The sequence below is a fragment of the Cotesia typhae genome, unplaced genomic scaffold (genome assembly GCF_013202065.1).
Source record: "Cotesia typhae breed Kobodo isofemale line unplaced genomic scaffold, CoteBio_Ctyphae contig_22, whole genome shotgun sequence".
Taxonomy (NCBI): Eukaryota; Metazoa; Arthropoda; class Insecta; order Hymenoptera; family Braconidae; genus Cotesia; species Cotesia typhae.
The window spans coordinates 4,981,057-4,998,263 of NW_027423728.1; the positions used below are offsets into that span (position 1 = coordinate 4,981,057).

At 31.4% G+C, this 17,207-nt stretch overlaps 6 protein-coding genes across 9 annotated transcripts; 4 read left to right on the forward strand and 2 right to left on the reverse strand.

Moving 5' to 3' along the window:
• Window positions 1–1,129: 1,129 nt before the first annotated feature.
• Tfiifalpha (transcription factor IIFalpha) lies at window positions 1,130–3,613 on the forward strand. The gene is made up of 5 exons (XM_074238469.1): window positions 1,130–1,372; window positions 1,453–1,499; window positions 1,800–2,497; window positions 2,599–3,208; window positions 3,318–3,613. Exons 1-5 carry the CDS (start codon window positions 1,340–1,342, stop codon window positions 3,526–3,528), a joined length of 1,599 nt encoding a protein of 532 aa, XP_074094570.1. The 5' UTR covers window positions 1,130–1,339; the 3' UTR covers window positions 3,529–3,613.
• Window positions 3,614–3,723: 110 nt separating this feature from the next.
• Window positions 3,724–8,012, forward strand: Lkrsdh (lysine ketoglutarate reductase/saccharopine dehydrogenase). The gene is made up of 5 exons (XM_074238468.1): window positions 3,724–4,097; window positions 4,176–4,884; window positions 5,536–6,556; window positions 6,846–7,359; window positions 7,445–8,012. The coding sequence occupies exons 1-5, from the start codon at window positions 4,029–4,031 to the stop codon at window positions 7,940–7,942; spliced, it is 2,811 nt and encodes a 936-aa protein (XP_074094569.1). The 5' UTR covers window positions 3,724–4,028; the 3' UTR covers window positions 7,943–8,012.
• Taf8 (TBP-associated factor 8) lies at window positions 7,930–9,613 on the reverse strand. Its single transcript, XM_074238474.1, has 4 exons — window positions 9,217–9,613; window positions 8,834–9,120; window positions 8,601–8,751; window positions 7,930–8,375 (listed from the first exon to the last, which is right to left on the reverse strand). Exons 1-4 carry the CDS (start codon window positions 9,347–9,349, stop codon window positions 8,095–8,097), a joined length of 852 nt encoding a protein of 283 aa, XP_074094575.1. The 5' UTR covers window positions 9,350–9,613; the 3' UTR covers window positions 7,930–8,094.
• Window positions 9,614–10,062: 449 nt separating this feature from the next.
• Window positions 10,063–12,054, forward strand: Cdc50 (cell cycle control protein 50A). The gene is made up of 4 exons (XM_074238473.1): window positions 10,063–10,255; window positions 10,351–11,172; window positions 11,400–11,565; window positions 11,659–12,054. The coding sequence occupies exons 1-4, from the start codon at window positions 10,201–10,203 to the stop codon at window positions 11,702–11,704; spliced, it is 1,089 nt and encodes a 362-aa protein (XP_074094574.1). The 5' UTR covers window positions 10,063–10,200; the 3' UTR covers window positions 11,705–12,054.
• Window positions 12,055–12,200: 146 nt separating this feature from the next.
• On the reverse strand, window positions 12,201–13,904 carry Asf1 (histone chaperone asf1). The gene is made up of 3 exons (XM_074238475.1): window positions 13,513–13,904; window positions 13,287–13,402; window positions 12,201–12,928 (listed from the first exon to the last, which is right to left on the reverse strand). Exons 1-3 carry the CDS (start codon window positions 13,619–13,621, stop codon window positions 12,485–12,487), a joined length of 669 nt encoding a protein of 222 aa, XP_074094576.1. The 5' UTR covers window positions 13,622–13,904; the 3' UTR covers window positions 12,201–12,484.
• A 390-nt stretch (window positions 13,905–14,294) lies between these two features.
• On the forward strand, window positions 14,295–17,092 carry LOC141524180 (uncharacterized). Of its 4 annotated transcripts, none has more exons than XM_074237880.1 (3): window positions 14,295–14,535; window positions 14,620–14,733; window positions 14,823–17,092. In XM_074237880.1, the coding sequence occupies exons 2-3, from the start codon at window positions 14,634–14,636 to the stop codon at window positions 16,766–16,768; spliced, it is 2,046 nt and encodes a 681-aa protein (XP_074093981.1). In that variant the 5' UTR covers window positions 14,295–14,535; window positions 14,620–14,633; the 3' UTR covers window positions 16,769–17,092. The 4 variants fall into 4 exon arrangements, with proteins under 4 accessions (XP_074093981.1, XP_074093979.1, XP_074093978.1 ...); XM_074237878.1 differs by having other exon boundaries at window positions 14,296–14,511; window positions 14,606–14,733; XM_074237877.1 differs by having other exon boundaries at window positions 14,296–14,511; window positions 14,614–14,733.
• The last annotated feature ends 115 nt before the right edge of the window (window positions 17,093–17,207 follow it).

Genomic DNA, 17,207 nt, shown 5'->3' on the forward strand with positions numbered 1-17,207 from the left:
AATAATAGCATTGTGTTATTTATCAAAAAAAAAATAAAATAAAATATGAACAAATACATACAGGGGTAATATTAAGTAATTAGCATTCAGTAATAAATCATGTATTAATAATAATAATTAGATATTTTTTATTACATTAAATAATTTTATTATTCATTTCTATTCTTATAAAAAATTTTTATCACAATGCAAATGAAGTGAAGAAAAATATATAAAAAAAGCAGTAGTGTACGATACTTGACTATTTTTTGTTTCTCTCTATTATATTTTTATTGTTTTATTTTATTATGTATTATTAATTATTATTATTATAAATATAAACATTTTTTTGTTTAGAAACTAGGTAATCAGACAGTAGAGTGTATTTGTCATAAAACAATTATTTTTTTTTAGCACCAGCGAATTTAAGTAGCAAATAAATGAATGGACGTTATCATGAGGGCGAATCCCTAATTAAGTTTATTAATTAATTAATTATAATAAAATATATATCTTATACATGTCAAATATTGTATATATGCAATTTGTTGTATATTATAGTGTCTTAAAAATTGAATTATAAAAAAATTATAAAAATTTATTTTTGTCATTCATTTTTCAATTTCTTCTTTATAAAATAGTTGATACTTATTTATTTTTTAGTTAACAAAAACAAATTATATTAATAGTTAGTCAGCTTTATTTATTAATAAGGTAAAAGACCCAGTTATTGACACTTGCAATTTTATTTTAATTATAAAAAAAAAAAATCAACTCTAATAAATTAATAAATATAATTTTTGAATTATAAATTTTAATAATACTGAAGTTAGCAGTCAGCGGTTAATTTAAAAATTTTTTTAATTAATCAATTACTTAAAAAAAATGCTTCTAAAAATTTTCACTTGTAATTTTTATTAATTTTTACATGTGAAACTTTTTAATTAATTTTTTTTTTAATAATTTAATTGCTATAAAATTATAAAAAAATTTTGTCTGTCAAATTCAGTGTCATAAATTTTAAGAAAATTTATTTCAAAAATTACCGCTAAAAGTGTTCGATAGATAAAAAGTCGATTGATTTTACTACTAACCTAAAAATTTGTCGGTGCAATTTTAATGAAAGTCATCAAGGTCAGGACATACATTAACGTAAAAGTAATATGGAGGTTACAGTCTTCATCCTCAGTTGGCTGCATACACTTGCGTAGATTGACAGTAAATAAAACGTATATAAATAGAACTAATGACAGTTGTCATGTAATAAAATAAATTGTATTGATTAATAATACAATAATTTTAATATTTATTACAAATATTATTTAAATTGAAAATTTAATTATTTATAATAATTTCTAAGATGAATAGTGCACCAGCACCTACAGGATCTAGGGTTACTATTCTGTTTTTTTTTTTATTTATTTTTTTTTTTTTTCTTAAACCGGACAATTGATTAATAATTTATTTTTACAGCCTACCGTCGCACCATCTATTCAAGAATTCAGCATTCGTGTTCCTAAGTAAGATAAATTTCATAAATTCTTAATATTAAAAAATATTAGAGGAAATTTGTTAATGATAATACAGCAGCACTTTTACAAATTCGAGATTATGGGAGCAGCAAGTGCATAAAAAGAAATCAAGGAATAAAAAAAGAAATTTTAAAATTTAAAAACTTGAATTTATATGAGTTCTACTGTATTTTATCAATCAAATTTTAAAAGAGAATTTAATAATTACTAATCCAAAGACACTGAAAATTTATTAGCATTAGTAATTATTTAATGTATTATTTAGTCATCGTTATTATTTTTTCATAGGAATAGTCGAAAGCGGCACAATGTAATGCGTTTTAATGCGAATTTAAATGTCGATATTGCAAAATGGACACAAGTAAAAATGGAGAGAGAAAACAATGCCCGTGAGTACAAGGGTTACGATGAAGAAATGCCAAAGTTTGGAGCTGGATCCGAATTTGGTCGCGATGCTCGTGAAGAAGCGAGGCGTAAGAGATTTGGTATCACTGCTCGAAAATACAAGCCAGAAAATCAGCCCTGGATCCTTAAAACCGACGGTAAAACCGGGAAAAAATTCAAGGGAATACGTGAAGGAGGTATTGGAGAAAATGCTGCGTACTACGTATTTACACACGCACCTGACGGTGCAATTGAAGCTTTTTCGCTTCATGAGTGGTATAATTTTCAACCAATTCAACGGTACAAAACTCTAAGCTTTGAAGAAGTAGAAGATGAAATGAAAAGACGTGTTAAAAGAATGAACTATTGGTCACTGATGGACAGAAAGAAAAAGAAAGATAATGAAAATGATGATGATCCAGAAAATGTTGAAACAAATGTAAAAGATCAACTTGCTCTGCAGATTACTGAGAATGAAGAGTGGATGAAAAGCGATGACGACGAAAGCGAATCGGATGAAGAGGGTGGCAAGAAAAAAAAGAAGGATTCTGATGATGATGATTATAAAGATGACGACAAAAAAAGCAAAAATAAAAAGAAACGTAAATTATTTTTTAATCATTTGTGAAATAAATTATATCTAAATGTGACTGTTTAAAAATTGATTATATTTTTTTTTTTTTTTTTCTTTCAATTATTCTAGCAATTAAGAAGAAGAAAAAGAAGAAGCGTGACTCTGATGATGAAGCATTTGAAGAGAGTGACGACGGTGATGAGGAAGGAAGAGAGTGCGAATATTTAACAGATTCGACCGACTCAGAAGATGAAGTAGAATCCAAAGAAGTTAAATCTGTCGCTGAAGAAGATGGTCTTCGAAAAGCATTGGTTTCAGATGAGGATGACGAGGAAGAAAATGATGAGGAGAAAAAAGATGATGATGAGTTTGAGGAAGATGAAGCTAAAGATGAAAAAGACAAAGCTAAAGAGACGGAAAAGAAGAAAGATAAGAAAAAGAAGAAAAAACCTAAAAAGAAAGACGTGAAAAAAAATTCTAAAGATTCGTCTCTTAGTGAGGATTCCAGCGATTCAAACTCTGATTCAGATTCTCCCAAAGAATCTAAAGAAATTAATGGTAAAAAATTAGCCAGTGCTCATAACTCAAGATCTTCTACTCCCACTGTCGTTGCCGGTTGTTCTACTGATAACTTGAAGCGTAAAGCAGCTGCTTCACCTGATTTATCTCAAGTTAAAAAAATTAAAACCGAAACTCCGACTCCTGCTCAGGTTCCAACCACACCGATATCTGGATCAAAGTAATTATTATTTTTTTTTTTTTTTTTAATATTAACTTCTAGAATTTATTTTTTATTTAAATTAAAGTTTAAATTTAACTGATTACTGACTAAATTATTTAATTTACAGCGAAGGGATTACTGAAGAAGCAGTTCGCCGTTACTTGATGCGCAAGCCGATGACAACAACAGAATTGCTACAGAAGTTCAAGTCAAAGAAAACAGGAATAACCTCCGACAAATTAGTGGTCATGATGACCCAAATCCTAAAGAAAATAAATCCCACTCGACAGACTATTAAAACCAAAATGTATTTATCTTTAAAAGCCCAACCTCATTGATAGTATCATTTTTCAACAATTTATTTCTCATGCTAAATCATTATCAATTTATTTGCAAATAAAATTTTTTGATAATTAAATCAAAGAGAGGTAGTATTTTTTTAAAATATTTATTAATTTCCAATTTAATAATTTCCAATAAATAATCTTATTTATTATCTATTTAGCGATAACTGGTGACACAAAAAGGCTACTAGATTAATAATAAAAAAAAAAAAAAAAAAAAGTAATTGATAGCCTGATTGGCCTTCGTTAATTGGTGGCTATACCTTAAGAATTGCAGTTTATAGAGATTAGAATAAAATAATTTCCAGCATAACATTAATATAACTCTTGCAACGATACGATAGTGAAGAGAGGTCAACACCAAGAATTGGATTGCTGGCGAATTGCTTTGTTCATACGTTATTTTATCTTTCACGTGTTAAGACATACTTTATATCTTTGGATTCATTTAATATAATTATTAATAACTACTTTAATTACTAATATTTTTAATTATGTTCCGACGAGTAAACTATCGTCAACGACGTCATAAATTTATTAATTCATCTGTTCGTTATACCAGTGTGAGTTTTATTTTTAATTTTTAATTTCAATTAAAGTATAAATTATTAAACTTACAAATTATTGATTAATAATTTCAGAGTTTAAAAGGAAAAATAATAGCAATAAGGCGTGAAGATCAATCAGTATGGGAAAGAAGAGCTCCATTGGCACCACCGAACGTTCGACGTCTAATAAGATCTGGCGTAAAAGTAATCGTGCAGCCGAGCAATCGTCGTGCTTATCCAGCGCAATCGTATTTAGCTGCTGGAGCTCATCTTCAAGAAGATATAAGCGAAGCTTCAGTGATCTTCGGAGTAAAGCAAGTTCCTATTGACGCTTTAATACCTAACAAGACTTACTGCTTTTTCTCGCATACAATAAAAGCTCAGGAGAGCAACATGCCACTCTTGGATGCGATCCTCGAAAAAAATATCCGACTGCTAGACTATGAGAAGCTTACTGATAAAAATGGGCAACGACTCGTCGCGTTTGGCAAGTACGCCGGTGTAGCTGGCATGATAAATATTCTCCATGGGTTGGGACTCAGGCTCCTGGCTTTAGGACATCACACACCTTTTATGCACATCGGACCAGCTCATAATTATCGTGACTCGGCGGTTGCTCGGCAAGCGATCCGCGACGTCGGGTATGAAATTGCACTTGGAGCAATGCCCAAGTCAATCGGGCCGCTGACGTTTGTCTTCACAGGCAGCGGAAATGTCAGCCAAGGTGGTCAAGAAGTCTTTCAAGAACTACCACATGAGTACGTTGATCAGCAGAGTTTGAGAAAAGTTGCTGAGCATGGTGGTAAATATTTTTATTTTTTTTAATAATATTTAACTGTTAACTAATTTTTAACAAAAAAAAAAATTTATTTTCATACTATTTAAAATAATTAAAAATTTATGATATTGAAATTAAGAGACATGTGACAATTTTTAGAATATTTTTAACAGCAATAATTACAGCAAGAAAAATTTATTTAAAAAATTAAAAAAATTATAATTGCAATTTTTTTTTTAATAATTTTCTAGACCTAGTTTATTTAAAAAAATTTTAAGTCTGCTAATTTCAATGTTGTAAAAATTTTAATAATTAAAAATTGAAATTGAGAGACATGTAATAATTTTTTAACACATTTAACTACAGCAAGAAAAATTTATTTAAAAAATCTAAAAAATTATAATTGCAATTTTTTTTTAATAATTTTCTAGACCTAATTTATTTTTTAAGAAAAATTTAAGTATTTTAATTAATAATAAATAATTAAAAATTTTAACACTTCCGTCAAACTTAACTCTTCCATAAATACAAGTTCTAATCTTATTTCCTTATATTTATTGCTATCTTTATATAAGCGTGAGCGTAACGTATTTATCTAACAATATAACAAAATGATAGCCTCTTGAATGACCTATCGTTCTGTATTTATAATAAAAACGAAACTCTTTTATTCAGATACAAATAAAATATACGGATGCGAGATACGTCGTAGGCATCATTTGGAGCGCAAAGAAGACGGCGGTTACGACGCTGAAGAATACGATAAGCATCCCGAGCGGTACATCTCAACATTCAGCAAGAAGATAGCTCCGTACGCATCAGTGATAATAAACGGTATCTACTGGGCAGTAGATTCTCCAAAGCTGCTGACGATTCCTGATGCAAAGTACCTTCTGCGACCAGCTTACACCCCTTGGCTGCCAATAAGCGTTGGCGCGCCAGCGTTGCCTCACCGTATGCTGGCAATCTGCGATATATCCGCTGATCCAGGAGGTAGTATTGAATTTATGAATGAATGTACGACTATTGACACGCCATTTTGTCTTTACGACGCTGACAGAAACAAAGACACTAAATCATTCAAAGGTCCTGGTGTTTTAGTCTGTTCTATTGATAACATGCCAACGCAGTTGCCCAAAGAGTCCACTGATTTCTTTGGTGACTTGCTGTTTCCGTACGCTCGGGAGATTATTGAGAAATCTGACGCCAAAAAGCCTATGGAGGAGCAAGATTTCAGTCCCGCAGTTCACGGTGCTATAATCGCCTCCAACGGACAATTGACTCCCAACTTTGAGTACATAAAAGAGCTGAGAACAATGAATCAGAGAAGCAAACACAAAGCTGCCAGTGATAATGAAGCCCAGACTAAGACAATTGTGGTACTGGGTGCTGGATATGTTTCAGCTCCGCTGGTTGAATATTTGCATCGAGATGGTAACACTAAAATCGTTGTCTGCTCGCATTTAAAAGACGAGGCTGATGCACTTGCTAATAAATATTCTGGGGTTGAGTCTATTTTCTTGAATGTTACCGAACGCCCTGATACTTTAAAAGAAATAATTAGCTCGGCAAATGTTGTGGTTTCTTTGCTGCCTTATGGGCTTCATCATGTCATTGCTAAAACTTGTATTGAGACCAAGACTCATTTGGTTACTGCCAGTTACTTGAATGATAACATAAAAAGTCTTCATCAGGAGTAAGTATTATTTTACTTAAATAATAAAACTTTGGCTTAATGATTTTTTTATTTTTATAATCACATTATACGTAGTTAAGGTACGTACTTAAGGTACGTAGTTAAGGTACTTTTTCAATAAATTTTAAAAATAATTTAATGGACAAATGTGACGGAACAAATTTATAGAACCAACAAACTATTTAAAATTCCTCCAAGAATTTAACAAAAAAAATTTACCATTTGCTGATTAATCAACCATGAAGATATTAAGTTTTTTTTTTTTTTTTTTTTTTTTTTTTTTTTTTAGGGCAGAAAATGCTGGAATAACAATTTTAAATGAAATGGGTCTAGATCCAGGTATTGATCATTTGCTAGCTCTTGAGTGTTTTGAGGATGTAAAACAAGCAGGCGGTAAAATTGAGTCATTTATTTCCTGGTGTGGAGGTCTGCCAGCGCCAGAGTGTTCTGCTAATCCTCTTAGATACAAATTCAGCTGGTCACCACGCGGTGCTTTGATAAATACTCTATCACCGGCAAAATACTACCACAATGGACAAGTTGTTGAGATCGCTGGAGGTGGTGATCTCATGTCAGCAGTCCAGAGTCTTGATTTTCTCCCAGGATTTGCTCTGGAGGGCTTTCCTAATCGCGACAGCACGATGTATCGAGAATTATACGGAATTCAGAATGCTAGTACTATTTTACGAGGGACGCTAAGATTTAAAGGTTTCACCGATACGGTTCAATCTTTGCAATACTTGGGTCTGATTGATCCTAATCCTCATCCTATTTTACATCCGAATGGACCAGATATCACCTGGGTAATTTATTGCATCATTTATTATTCTTAAATTACATATTTAGGATTTTAAATTGATTGATCAGTAATTATCTTTTTTGTTACAGCGTACACTTATTTGCAATCTTTTGGGGCTGATAAACGATGATATATTCTACGAAAATCTCAAACGAAAGCTTGTAGAGCGTATAAATTCTGAGGAACGTGTCCAAGCCCTTGAAGACCTTGGTTTACTTGCTGAAGACTCTGTGTTGAAACTAAACACTCCATTAGACACGCTGACGCATTATTTGTCTAAAAAACTCAACTTTGAGAAATCAGAACGCGACTTGGTAATCCTGCGCCACAACATTGGAATTCATTGGCCGGACCACAGAATTGAGGACAGAGGAATAAATTTAGTTATTTACGGTAACGCTGACGGGCACTCGGCGATGTCTCGTACCGTTGGATATCCAGCAGCTATTGCTGCCAAAATGATTCTAGACGGTGAAATTCAACAACGTGGTGTTATTTTACCCTTCACACCCGACATTTATCGCCCTGTTCTTAATAGACTGAGGTCTAAGGGAATTGAATCCTTTGAAACATCTAGATGGCGTTAATTATATTATTAATAAATCTCATCTACATCTGTACATATTAAATAACATTCAATCTTTGTTTGTAAAATAATTATATTGCAGGGGATTTATTTACAAAGCTTCGTTAAAAAAAAATTATAAATACAAATTATACTTTACAAGTAATATTAGTTTTAACTCACAGCGACTTTATTATGTGGAATTTTACCAGGCCTTAAATAAGGATTATCAATTTCTTGCTGGGTAGACACTTCTTCACCCGTTTCTGTAGGCTCTGATTTCACGGCAATGTCTTCTTTCACATCGTCATCGTCATCATCATTGGTCTTCGTCTCTTTACGTTTTTTAACGGGAGCAGTTCTTTCAAAGTCGAACTCTGTTTCTGGTTCAAACACTTGATCCTGCGGCATCAAGGCAGAGAGATAAGGTGGAAATTGCGGCTTACAAGCAATTACTGTAATAAAGACCAGTTATTAATTACATGATTATTCAGTTTTATTCGTAGGTGAAAGCCTATTTTAAAATTCCCTGGCTCTAAATTAAATTTCAGGACTTACTAAAAAAATAAAAATCAAATAGACATTGAATTTTTCCATTAGGTATTTCAGAAAATAAAGTTTTCATCATAATTGCACCAATTCCAAACCATACGGAAATAAGTAAACTGTTTGCAACTTACATAAAAATGCGCTGTTGTCATCAGATGAGAACAGACTGTGAGTCTCACTGGTTTTAGCGACAAATCTTGTCAATGCTCGTTCAGTATCTCTTTTTTGAGAAGCTGCTTTCTCTCTAATGGCTTCGTACTCCGTTACAGGTTGCTTATGAGTCTGCGAATAATAATTTTATTAGAAAAAATTTTTAAAAGAAAGAAAAAAATACTATGGCTACAAATTTGAATGTCTGACTTACAGGAGTCCGAATATATGCATGAGGATCAGGAAACTGTGGGAGATAGCTTGGTACGTGTGGCGGATGAGGTTGTTTTTCACCAGCAGGAAGCATGTTCATCTGCTTAGACTGAATCTGTGGCTGCAGCGGTGGCAATGTTGTACGATTTTGCCTCATTGCGTACTTACTAAGACCGTCCAATTTAAAACCCATGTTTATGAGCGCTAAAATTATATCTGCTATCAAGGGTTCTGTCCTGCCAGCTAGCTCACAAAAACTTCTGGAAGATTCTCCAATTTGAACTAAAACTAAAAAATAACAAGTAAATATTAAACTTCATTTTTTTTATTTTTTTTTAAAGAATAAGCAAACTTAAAGTTGATAAAAATGTGACCAATACTTACATGACTGTAACATCTCAGTTAATGTTTCCATTACTTGTTTTTCACAAGTAATGAATTCACTTTCGGTTAAAATTCCACTTATCACGTAGTTTAATATTTTTCTACGCGAATTAGCTACTTGTTGAGTTTCCATTTTTTTGTTTAAATAATTACCAGATATAATTTATAATATAAATGTAATAAAATATAATTTTTTATTTACAATCATTGAAATGTAAAATTATAAATACGAAATGTTTTGTTGTCACATTTGAGGTTTACGACTGCTATATACTATATAATACTACACAGACTATATATACAGTGTGAAACACATGATACTAAAGTTAGCCGACGTTCAACAATTAAATTGAAAGTAAAAAAATTGCACGTATAATTTTTCAAATTTTCTATCTGCGAAATTTTTTCAATGAAAATAATTATAAAAATTTTCAGATATCGGGTAATTTAATTTTCATGGGAAACACTGAAGTTTATTGACATTATAAATTTTTTTAACAATGAAATTGTTATGAAAAAAATTTAATAAAAAAATTCTACATGTGAAAATTAAAAAAAATTCATTTTTAATTTTTTTAAATTTCTCTGTCAATTTAAAAAAAAAAAATTTTTTTTGTCATAATTTATTTGTTACAAAAATTCTTAAAATTATCAACTATCTGCTAAATTAATCTTCACAAAAAATTGACAGCTGTCAGCTAACTTCAGTATCAACAGACACACAGTGTAGGTAACATAGCAAGTAAAAGAAAAAACCCTAGAAGTAACTAGTGTATAGTTAGAAATGAAATTGATAACAAAGTGTATGTGTCATGTATATGTGTGTGTATCTATGATATGATTGTCATTTATTCATGGAAATGAGTTCCACAAGTTAGAAGGCCATGTTATTATCAAAATAAGGTAAACATTAAAGTAAAAAAAACTAAATCAGGAATAAAATAAATATTCAGGCAGAGAAAAAATAAATAAATTATAGTTATTATGACAAATCCAGCGGATAACACTCCAGTGTCAGCTAAAATAAAAAAACCTTCAGGTAACTTTTATTATCTATTAACAATTAACCTTGATATGGATAACTTAACTTAATCAATACCTACTAATAACGAAGTTGTTACTTTATAAAAATAGATAGTGCCTTCAAGCAGCAACGTCTTCCAGCCTGGCAACCTATATTGACTGCTGGAACAGTACTCCCGACATTTTTTGTAATAGGAATTGCTTTTATTCCCGTTGGAATAGGTCTTTTGCATTTCTCAAATGAAGTACAGGAAAAAGTTGTCGATTACACAGACTGCGTGTCAATAGACTCTAATAATGTAACTAAATGTTCTGACGTAATAGCTAGTTATCCAAGAAAACCTTGTTTCTGTCATGTAAACTTTACCCTGGAATCTGACTTCCCCAGCAAAGTTTACATGTACTACGGCCTGACCAATTTCTATCAAAATCATCGACGCTACGTCAAGTCGCGGGATGATTTTCAGCTTTTGGGAACTCTCAGCGAAGAAGTAAATAGTGACTGCGGGCCTTTTGCATATATTGAGGAGAACGGCAAAAAAACACCAATTGCGCCATGTGGAGCCATCGCTAATTCGCTGTTCAGCGACGAGCTCAGTATCATCGCTCTGGACATTAACAATATGCCAGTTCCGTTGATAAGAACAGGTATCGCTTGGCCTTCTGATAAAAATATTAAATTTAAAAATCCTCCAGGCGATTTAGAGCAAGCTTTCGCTGGATTTGAAAAGCCTCGTAATTGGAGTAAGAAAGTATGGCAACTTGATCCTGATGATCCAACAAATAATGGCTTTCAAAATGAAGACCTCATTGTTTGGATGAGAACTGCAGCGTTGCCTAATTTTAGAAAATTATATCGAAGAATTAACCACACTGATTTGCATTTTAAAAGCGGTTTACGCCAGGGAAATTATCAATTACAAGTTAATTATAGTAAGTATATTTTTTTATATTTAAATAAAAATAATTTGCTGTTAAGTATTTCAAACAATTTTAAAAAGTCAAACAATTGTTAAAAGAATAAGAATTATTTTATACTTATAATACGTTATCAACTTCCGTTATAAAAAAAAAAAACTTGAGACTTCCGTTTGAACTAAATTTGCAGACTTGAAAACAATGACTCAATCAATAAATAATATTTTTTTTTTTTTTTTTAGGTTACTATGTATCATCATTCCATGGCAAGAAAAAAATGATTTTAAGTACCACATCACTCTTGGGCGGTAAAAATCCATTTTTAGGTATTGCTTATATTGTCGTAGGCTGTGTATGTTTAGTTTTGGGTATTGCGTTATTAATTATACATATTAAATGTTCCAAAAGGTATGTAAAAATAATAAAAATATTCTAAATCAATCTTAAGATAGACAATTAACTAAATTAATTAATACCCTGTTTTTTTTTTTTTTTTTGTAGCACAAATGAAATAATAAACGTAAATCAACATACGCCGTATCAATGAAGCCTTATTGATTAAATCGACTTGCATTGATTTGTTATTTTTGTCAAAGACAAACACTTAAGCACTTTGAATTAAAAATATTAATTTACAAAGTGCACGGATTTTATTTTAGTCCTGTTTATGTACAATTTAAATGACTAAATGCCTCAAGGCTTTTAGTAACCACTAATCAGTATATTTTTTATTATAATTTTTATAATTTTAAGTTAATATTAACAATGAATTTTAATTAAATTAAATAATTAATTCGACTTTATTGTAGAAAATTTAATATATTTTTCTTCTTTCAAACTTGGATGTATTTACATGTTGTACAGATAAACCAACGATTTGCACGTAATTACAAATTACTACGATTTTAAATATTATTTACCTACTTATTAATCTTATATCTATTCCTATTATTGTAATTATTATTATTATAGTAAAAATAACTGAATAGTATTTAATATGTAAGTTTAAATCAGCATAAAATAATTATTTAATTTAAATATAAACCAAAAGAATAAATTTTTTAATACTTATTATATATTGGTTATGAGTGTACAGAAAATAAATATTAATTGTTTTAAACATTTGAAACTTGAATTAGACTGTTATCTATCTCAATCGTTAAAAATAGAAAAAAAAAATCACGACAACGCGTACGAAATTTACACACAAAAAATATTAAATCAAATTAATAATGATAAAATCAGTATTAAAATCCTGATAGCATCATTTTTACTTTCATTCAAACTTAACGATAATTATTATTAGTAATATTTTACAAAGATACTTTCACATTACTTCCATACTATTTTGAGAGGTTTCCTTGAAGCCTAAAGACGTTGGAGGTTCCTCCTGTGAACTGTCCTCCATGCCATGACTTGCATCCATTGGATCCATAGAGCCATTAAGTCTGTTTTCATTATCTCCAATACCTTCATTGTCTCCATTATCTTCGTCTCCGTTATCTTCATTAGCTGGTCCTGTTAGTGTACCATCATCCCAGTTTATTTTAAATCTCGTGACTCTTGGCTTGTCACCCAGGATATTACGTTGTACTTTTTCAAACTGTGGCTGCGCTGGTGGATTTTCACGAAGCTCGGGATCTGTATACTCATTATTTATAAAATAACCAACACGGACAAACTCATGACCTCTGTATGAGCAGGTAAGAAGAACAACAGTCACTCCCAAGGCATCATTTACAGGAATTCTGCTTACGTCTGGCGGGTCAGCCTGCAATTAATACGTTCATTGATTTATTTTTTTTTTTATTGTACGCCTCATAAGCGAAGCGTTGAGATTGTGCTCTACTCTCGACATTTTGAAAATTTTAAGAATTTTTTTAACAAATAAATTATGGCAAAAGAAATTATAAAAAAAAAAATGTAATTTTTTAAAAATAATTTTTTGGAATAAATTTTTTTGTTAAATAAAATTTAAAAATTTTCAAATGGCTACTAACTTTAATGTCATTTAATGGTGTTATTATAAGCACCACCCCAAGCAATTATCCCATAATTTATGATATTTTATGATACTTAATAATATTTAACATCAATACAATTATTAAAATTTACTCAGATAAACTTACTTGAAAAACAAACATGTGTCTGCCCTCAGGAATGGGTCCAACATAAATAGTATCAAGAACTTGATCAAATTCTTCAGACTCAGCACTACCAACGTAAATCATCTTCCATTCAAGATCTAAAAAAAAAATTTATTAACATTAACCAAAAAAAATTCAATCATCATAATTATCTCAATGATTATCGGCATGGATTGTTAGTAATATAATAAATAAAACTAAAATTTACCTTCTTGCAGTTCTTCAATGCACTCAAATGTGACTTCAAATTGAAAGGGATTAAGAAACGGTGATGGATTATCAAGCACAGCAACGTTTGCCAATTGTACTTTAGCCATTTCACGTTCTTCAGCAATAAACTAATATAAAAACCAAACCTCCTTAATTTTTATTTATTAAAAAAATATATTCGTATCACAATCAACGAGCACTTGGGTTTTGGTCACAAAACGAATCGTCAATGACAATTATATTAATTATATGTCGTATAAAACCGCTTGATTATTAGGAAGCACAGTGACTACAAGAGTGGTTAAGAACACGCTGATGGTATAACCGCTTTTAAGCTGTTGACGACGATGTTTGGCGGGTTCAACGGCTTATCTACCTTCCCGATGGCGGCAAAACCTTCCTCCATACAATTATACCTTCGAGATTACTTTTCTTGTGCCTAAAATTTATCCTCCAACAATAGTACATCACACCACCTGTCATCTGACTTTTACATCAATTTATTGGGCAAATAAATAAAAAATTAACATTTTCAATGAATTAATCATTTGAAATAATTGCTACTTACTTAAATACCAATAATTAACAACTTTTTCCAAAAATATTCATTTTAAAACATTTATTTTAACAATTTCAAGCAAGTGACATATTTGTAAATAATTCGGCAACTAAAAAAATTTATAAAATTGCCGGTAGATGTCGCGTCATTAACAGAGACGCTTGTGAAAATGCTCTGGATATCCATCTTAAATTGCATATTTGTTGACATAAAAAAAAACGGCTGTTTCCCGCCAGGCGTGATCACGCACTAACATTTACCGCGCTTGGACATATCGTTTATGTTTGTTAAATAAACAATTGATTTATTTAAACGCTATCTATTATATTATTAAGAAAGTTTAAAGTTTAGTGAGTAATCATAAAGGTGATGAAAACAAAAGCCGGCTTAAATATTAATTTATTTATTTGGGAGTCTGATATATTTCTACTGACGCAGGTAATCACACGTCAACATCTACAAGTATTTTATCAAAAATATATATTAAATATATTATCGTTTTGAAATTTAATTAATGATAACTATACTAAAGGTATTCAGTTACAGATTAAAGTATTAAAATGTTGAGTGTCGCTTCAAATACACCGACTGTTCACCACCATTATAAGACTATCAGTCCACCGGCAACAAATGCCAATTCACGATCTCCACGTCGTCTATGTAAGTATAATTTTAAATTAATAATTAGCTTGTTCAAACGGTTAATAATTAATAATTAATAATTATTATTTTATTTATTTTTATAATAGTGAAAAAGGTAACCAAGACATGGAGAAATGTTAATGTTTTTACAAAAAACAAAGTCAAGGCAGTTGGAAATCTCATCAGAAAAAATAGTGCTCAATTTATTGATTGTCAAAGTACGAGTGAAAATAACGAAAATAAAGAATTTAATTCAGAATCTAATGTTAGAAAGGATTCGTCACTAGAGGACGAAGAATCAGCGGTTATTGACGACAAAAGTACTGATAAATTGATACTTTCGGACTGTGAAGAGGTTTCCAAAATTTACAATAAAAGCTTAGGAGAAAATCTAGCTGAAGTTGAGTCTACAGAAACTCAGGTTGATCTTAGTGATTCTAAGAAACGTAAACGTTCTGTTTTTGGCGGCAAATTAGCCAACGCCACTAAATTATTGAAGGATAACAACAGCTCGGCAATGGCGATAAAACAATTGCCTGAAGAAAATAAAGGCGTGACTGTTAATTATGATCAAGCTGCTGCTGCAGTTGCCAATGTCGTAGATCCTTATCCGCATCAAAATCGAGATCAAGATCAGCATTTTTGGTCCCACTATAATCAGAACCGGGACCAAGAAGAAAAAAAAGATGAACGTGTTATCAATAATTGGGGAGAAAATGAGTGGTCGGACTTTTACACCGAGTTTGAACCAATTCAGGAGAGGCCACATTATATGTCAGGATTTCCGAATCCACCTGGTGAGAATCGTTGTTGGCTCAACGCGACTCTTCATGCGCTTTTTGTTCTTCCACTTATTGAGAATCTAAATGTCAACGACAGTGTGGTAGGCAGGTTGTCTAAATTGACAAAACTTTTGGTCGCCATGAAGGTGTTCTGGCGCGACGGGTACAAAAAAATGGAGGTGATGCACCAGACGGTTAAAAAATTCAAAGAAGAACTAGCAATATTAGATGAAACGTACCCAGAGGAAAAACAACAAGACGTATCTGAATTTTTGATGATTTTACTGAACTACGTAAAGACCGAGTGTGAACAGCTGTCTGTCGAAACTTGCAAGACCGAAGAGGTGGAAAATGTCCCGGAGAATCATCAAGATTTGTCTAAAGATACGCGAGCGCCATTGACGCCATCCAAGAGATCGCCTTTGGCGATTTTGTCTCCACTGAAGACTTCCAATGCTATCACTAAAGCTATTGCGGAGAACGCTGGAGACTCAGTTGCTAAGACTCAAGTTCCAAAGACACTGCACAATCCTATTGATGACTGCTTCTTGCTTCCAATGAGAGAGCATTATATTTGTGAGGGTTGCAATGAACATCGGCAACGCGACATTGATAATATGATGCTCTACGTTCCCTTGCCTGACAATGAATCTAATAATAATGATGAAGTGACCGTTATTCCTGCTGACGCTCCAGCAACACCACCGCCTATCAATCTTTCGGTAGCAATTAACAAGAGCATGGAGCCTGAGGAACGCTGTTTAACTTGCACCAAATGCAAGTCCACAAAGCACCACCGCTCGACGTCATTCCGCGGCTGTCCCAATGTCCTGACTGTCCAGATTAATCGATACGGCGTGAACAATGATGGATATTGTTCAAAAATCAATACCCCGGTAGAGATTCCAGCGGAGCTATCTGTTGAAATAACCAACAATGATGGAACTAGCACAGGTGAAAATGAAGGAGACGGTACTCCTACAATTACTGTACATAAATTTCAACCGGTTTGCATTATTGCACACGTTGGCTCGGCTATGGACTGTGGACACTATACCAGTTATGCTAAACATGACAATCGGTGGTTCCATTACAACGACATGGATGTTACACCGATGAGCGAGTCAGATGCTCTTGGTGCCGTTCAGAGAACAGCTTACCTTGTTTTTTTTGTTAATGTTAACTCATCAGAACCATTGACAAACTCATCGTCTGATTTAAAACAGTTTAATAGTCTGTCTGTTAAATTAGATGATACCCCGTTGCAGTAGACAGTTTTGTCACTACACTTTTTTTGTACCTTTTATAAAAAAAAAAAAAATAAATAAAAAAATAATAATAATGAATAATAAATAATAAAAAAATAAAAGTAGCAATAGGTTTCTATTGAAGTTAAAGTTAATCGTTGTAGCACATAGTTTAAATAAATGCTTGATAAATATTTTATTTTTAAACAAAATAACGTGAAATATAATGATCATATTTTTATATATATGAGATAATTTGCGTATATCTGGTGTGCAAAATAAATATTACTTTAAAAAATAATATTGTAATTTTGAAGAATAATAAAAAATTAAATTGTTTAATTTATATATCACGATAATTATTATCTTGCTGATAATACTTCCTATCTGATTATTTTTTAGTTTTCATAAATGAAATATTTACATGATAAAAATTTTCATATAATTTTTTTTTTTTTTTTTT

Coding starts and splice junctions, on each gene's coding strand:
- Tfiifalpha (XM_074238469.1), top strand. CDS start 1,340: ATGAATAGTGCACCAGCACCTACAGGATCTAGG. Junction 1,373..1,452: donor CAGCACCTACAGGATCTAGG/GTTACTATTCTG, acceptor TTATTTTTACAG/CCTACCGTCGCACCATCTAT. Junction 2,498..2,598: donor AAGCAAAAATAAAAAGAAAC/GTAAATTATTTT, acceptor CAATTATTCTAG/CAATTAAGAAGAAGAAAAAG.
- Lkrsdh (XM_074238468.1), top strand. CDS start 4,029: ATGTTCCGACGAGTAAACTATCGTCAACGACGTCATAAATTTATTAAT. Junction 4,885..5,535: donor AAAAGTTGCTGAGCATGGTG/GTAAATATTTTT, acceptor TCTTTTATTCAG/ATACAAATAAAATATACGGA. Junction 6,557..6,845: donor ATAAAAAGTCTTCATCAGGA/GTAAGTATTATT, acceptor TTTTTTTTTTAG/GGCAGAAAATGCTGGAATAA.
- Taf8 (XM_074238474.1), bottom strand. CDS start 9,349: ATGGAAACTCAACAAGTAGCTAATTCGCGTAGAAAAATATTAAACTAC. Junction 8,752..8,833: donor ATGCATATATTCGGACTCCT/GTAAGTCAGACA, acceptor TATTATTCGCAG/ACTCATAAGCAACCTGTAAC. Junction 8,376..8,600: donor TGACAACAGCGCATTTTTAT/GTAAGTTGCAAA, acceptor TCTTTATTACAG/TAATTGCTTGTAAGCCGCAA.
- Cdc50 (XM_074238473.1), top strand. CDS start 10,201: ATGACAAATCCAGCGGATAACACTCCAGTGTCAGCTAAAATAAAAAAA. Junction 10,256..10,350: donor TAAAATAAAAAAACCTTCAG/GTAACTTTTATT, acceptor TTATAAAAATAG/ATAGTGCCTTCAAGCAGCAA. Junction 11,566..11,658: donor CATATTAAATGTTCCAAAAG/GTATGTAAAAAT, acceptor TTTTTTTTGTAG/CACAAATGAAATAATAAACG.
- Asf1 (XM_074238475.1), bottom strand. CDS start 13,621: ATGGCTAAAGTACAATTGGCAAACGTTGCTGTGCTTGATAATCCATCA. Junction 13,403..13,512: donor CATTGAAGAACTGCAAGAAG/GTAAATTTTAGT, acceptor TTTTTTTTTTAG/ATCTTGAATGGAAGATGATT. Junction 12,929..13,286: donor GACACATGTTTGTTTTTCAA/GTAAGTTTATCT, acceptor TATTAATTGCAG/GCTGACCCGCCAGACGTAAG.
- LOC141524180 (XM_074237880.1), top strand. CDS start 14,634: ATGTTGAGTGTCGCTTCAAATACACCGACTGTTCACCACCATTATAAG. Junction 14,734..14,822: donor ACGATCTCCACGTCGTCTAT/GTAAGTATAATT, acceptor TTTTTATAATAG/TGAAAAAGGTAACCAAGACA.